This window comes from Typha angustifolia, chromosome 7 (assembly GCF_048772165.1).
Source record: "Typha angustifolia cultivar Huaian chromosome 7, ASM4877216v1, whole genome shotgun sequence".
Taxonomy (NCBI): Eukaryota; Viridiplantae; Streptophyta; class Magnoliopsida; order Poales; family Typhaceae; genus Typha; species Typha angustifolia.
Window position 1 is genome coordinate 5,253,598 of NC_133245.1, and position 4,833 is coordinate 5,258,430.

Here is a 4,833-nt window from a genome sequence, read left to right on the forward strand (position 1 = left end):
AAATCTTCAAAGGACTGAAACAACATAATATTCAATTAGAAAATTATCTCTCTGAACGATTGTTCTTCAAAATGCTTGCCATGGCCATGAATCATTCCAGGTGCTTAGTGGACCTTCAAAACCGCCAATGAAGACTAGGACTAGGGTAACAAAAGAATGCTGCACGTCGACACAATATGTTCTCTTTGCCAAACCAATGTGGAAACGATCGAGCACCTACTCATCTACTGCCACTTCTCAAGAGCTACATGGTTTGCGAGAGCCTTGGGACTCTGGCTAGATCAAGACATATTTTCCCAAATCAATAGTTCCACATTGAAATTGTAGCCCTCCTATGCTCCAAGCATTTTGTTGCTACAGGACTAGGACATGTAACCTGTTCTGAACCCAGCAACGGGAGAGGAGGCACAAAAGAGTTTTGCATGCTAGGTGGATGCGTCCTAGAGAGGAGGCAGCTATGGTTGAGTAGGAATCTTCATTACTAATGAAAGAGCAGACCAAACACGCTACAAATGCATCTTCCTTGCCAGCTGCAGCAATGCGCTCATGGGTGAAACACACGCCCTACTGTTGGGTTTACAAGAAGTGGCCAAATTCGATGATCAAAGGAACGATACTATCTACAACGATAGTAGTAAGATCGTGAGAGCAACAAACTCAAATGCTAATGATATAGAATGCCCTCGTTATGCAAGAATGCCAAAGGATAATCAAACGATTCTTATCCATCAAGGTGCTCTACTCAAGTAGGATAAACAACTCGATAGCTCACAATCTTACCGGTCTAGCAATTTTGAAAATATGTTCTAAAGAATGGACCAATTACAACTCCATTAGAATAATTACTTAATATACAATGAATTTGTCTACAGAATTTGCCATCAAAAAAGAAAAAGATTAGGGCTAGGGTGAATTGGCATGCCCCGACTGGGGATTCTAACCAGATAAGGTCGAATGAATCCTTCAATAAACTAGATGGGAAAGCTAGTGGGATTACCTAGTTAGAAATTCTAATGGTAAACTACTCGTCCTTGACTCTGTATAGAGGTCAAAGCTCTTAGACTAGCCTGGACGAAAGCAAAGGAGGTTAATCTAGTCAGAATCACAATAGAAATTGATTCTTTAATCCTTATTAACATTTTGGACCACCGTGCTTTGGCCTATTGGAGGCTAAAGCATATTTTTCTTTAAATTTAATTCATATCCTATCATGTTTTCATTCTGTCTCTTTCTCTAACTATTTTTGAGAATCTAAACTGTGGCTGCATTATACTGTTTACTATATAGGGATGCCCCTAATATCATTATTTTTTAGGCTTTTTTTGCCCCTCGTTTGATGTAATACATTGCTTTATTCTATAAAAAAACCAGTTGCATAAATCTTGATATCTTTCTTAGTTAGATTTATTTTAAAAGAAAATATATTTTATCCCCTTAATAATTAAACCAAAATTTAATATATCTCTTTCAACTTTTGTTTATGTTACTTAATTTCTGATAGTTTTAATTTATGTGAGCAAGTTAGGTTTTTTTTTTCATCCAAAATTAACAATGTAGATAATTTTTTATTAAACTTCTTAAACTCTTGACCAGATTTCCCTTTATGTTGTTTCGTTTTGCAATATTATGATTGACGAAAGGATTTGACAAAAAAATACTAGTTTTAACTGGTTATCGCAAAACAAAAATCAACAATTTTATTTTCTATATTACAATTAATATTTGTCATATATATATATATATATATATATATAACTATAAACAAGTTTAAGTAACACAAACTAAAGTTTAGGAAGACACTCTCAATTTTGGCCAAATTATGTGGATGTTATTTTCATTTTATTTATTTTTATTTTTATTACAACTTTTTCCTGCTTTTTCTATCATAAAGGACACCATATTTTTTTCCTTGGCATTTTAATATAATTATTGTTGCCAACTTTCGAAATATCATAATTACCATCGTCAAAATATCATAATTGTCACCTAAATTATTATATTTTTCTAATCAATATCGTTCTATTAAGATAAATCTAACTAGTCATGATTAAAAAACACAACTCAAAGTATTAAAAATATTTTAAAAACTATCCAATATTATACCTAATACCATAGAACAACAAATATCTATTTTTTATGCAAAAAAATAAATTACTGAAATATTTTATATTCTAAACTTAAAAAAGAGAGGATATTTTAGTCATGTACATATATATCTTAATATTAATAATAATAGAAATATTATGTTAAACATGATGGCAATTATAAAAAGTTTAAAAAAAGTTATAAAATATTGGAATAGTTCTTTTAGAAATGGCAATTATGATGAGGGTTTAGGGTATTTTCAGTGGCAATAATGTAAAAAAGCCTTTTTTTATATAGATTCTGCACGCAAAGCATAAAGCTAGAGAGTCTCCTTGCAACTATAAATAGAGTCGTCTTGTAGCTAGAGGTAATTGATACACAGCTAGTGAGAGCCAATCTCATAGCAAGAGAAAGAAGGAGATGGCTCGTTTGATATCCCATTGCACCCATCCAAATCACGAGCTGGTGAAGATCCTAAGAGAAACGTTCTACACCTGCGACATGTGCAAACAACACGGTATAGGCATCCGGTACCGGTGCGATGACTGCGACTTCGACCTCCACCAGCACTGCGCGTTTTGCCCCGACACCATCGACTCTTACTTCGCCCATCCCTGGCACACCGTCACACTATCTCCACCTACAACCGATTCCCGTGTCTGTGACATCTGCCGAGAACCTGTGAAAGGATACTCCTATCGCTGCGTACCCTGCGGCTTCGACTTGCACCCTTTCTGCGCACTAATTCCGCAGACGGCGAAAACCAAGCTGCACTCCTGTCACAGGGTTACGATGACTCCTGCCAGCCAGTTCAAATGCAACGGCTGCGGGGAGCAGGGCTGTGTCTGGCGATACCGCTGCGGTCCTTGTGGGGTTAACTTCCACCCTAAGTGTGTCCATGGATCCCCGTTTAGAAAACTTAGTACTACTTAGTAATGGTGGTGGTAAGTATAGTAATCAATCGTGGAATCAACTATATTGGTGTAAGAAGAAAGCTGCAAGCACCGTGATTCTACTGTAAGAATATATTTTCTTTTTTCTTTTCTTTTTTTACTGAAACAAAAGAGAAAAGAAAAGAAAAAAGAAACCTGAACTTAATTACGGGTTAAGCAGGAAAGTCAGAATAAAACTATACTATGGTTAAGTCATTGTGCTTTGTAAATCTACTTGCATATGTATATATCTAATGAAGTTTGTATACCAAAAGAAATCGATCCATGGCCCCCGTCGAGTCGCGAAAAGGCGAGGAGAGGACAGTGGCAAAATGGATGGTGGTGTCAGCTATAGTGGAGTTACTAGGCAAATGGTGGATGGTGGATGGCGGATGGTGGAAGACGGACATCATCTTCAAGGGGAGGGGAGAGATGGCGATAGTTAGTGCACGGTGGAGTTGGGAGGAGGAACATTGGACTCTTAGGGGGAGAGAAGAAGAAAGAGGGAAAAGGAGGAGGAAAAGTGCTCCCCTCCCCTAAACCGTGGCTAGGGGAGGGGAGAGGAAAGCCTCGCCAACGGTGGCGAGGGAGAAGCTGCTAGGAGAGAGGGAAATAGCCTGCCCCAGTCATAGACTAGGGCCGGCGCAGAGAGAGGAAAGCCTTGCCGCCGACGAGGAGAGAGAAACTCCCTCTAGGAGGGAGAAAATGATTTCTATGCTAAACCCTAGTAGAGCTAGAGCCAGTGCAGTAATTATAACATCTCTTAGGTAGCTCTTTTCATTTCAAATCTAGAATTCATTTTATAAAAAAAGTGTAGTGAATCTTTCCTTAATTTCTAGAATTTCTCAAGGAAACCTTGGGTCCCACTAATATTTAAGTATATTTTATTATTGTTTATTGCTTAAGAGGTTGAGAGTGATAAATAAAGGAAGTGAATCTTCTCATGTCCTCTCTCTCTCTAATTGTGGGATCAAGAGAGATATTAAAATATTTTAACAAATTTGATCGCTCAACTGTATGGGGTCTACTACGTCAATTAATTAAAAAGTAACGAAGGATCGCAAAGAGCAATCAAATTCAAATAGAATAATATTTTTTTTTGTAGATGTTAAAGATCTTATTTAATTGTTATAATTAGCTATTAGAATTTTCATCTAGTTGATCTTCTATCCTATTGTTATTAGGGTTTTCTTTAATTTTAGCCAATCAAAGAGATATTAGTAATAATGAAAAATATATTTTAAAAAGAAGTTGTTGAAATATTGATAATTGTATATTAATGAATAAGAGAGAAAAAGAACTAATTTATCCTTAGTGCTTTGTACTTTTAGTCATACCCTTAGCGCTTTGTACTTTTGGTCCATTGATAATTGTTGGCGGCAACAATTTGATTCTAAAAAATTATAAATTTTTTTTGATCTAATAAAAAATAAAATTAAATAAATTTGGGCTAAGCTCTGACTGACTTGAGCATGAATTAGTAATGGGTGTCACAGGTTAGGCCTTTGCCCGTCTAGCCCTACTTGCAAACCCTACCCTTTACGCACACCTATAGCCCAACCCATCGTACTAGTTCTATGATTTTTAGTTCCACATTAGATATTTAGTTTATTGGATACCACTATATAAGCATATTCATATAAAAGCTAACTAAAATATTCGCATGGGATGCCCGTTATGCTCAACTTATTGTAATATAATATTTTTTATAACTTACCTGTTATGCTCGGCCCTGGCCTAATATTTCGCATGCTAGTAGACGATTGATGGACCGGGCTGTAAACAGAGACACCTCTATTCGGAACAAAAGAACAGA

At 36.2% G+C, this 4,833-nt stretch overlaps 1 protein-coding gene across 1 annotated transcript; it reads left to right on the top strand.

Moving 5' to 3' along the window:
- Window positions 1-2,505: 2,505 nt before the first annotated feature.
- LOC140762170 (protein VACUOLELESS GAMETOPHYTES-like) lies at window positions 2,506-3,018 on the top strand. Its single transcript, XM_073099796.1, has one exon. It carries the CDS (start codon window positions 2,506-2,508, stop codon window positions 3,016-3,018), a length of 513 nt encoding a protein of 170 aa, XP_072955897.1.
- The last annotated feature ends 1,815 nt before the right edge of the window (window positions 3,019-4,833 follow it).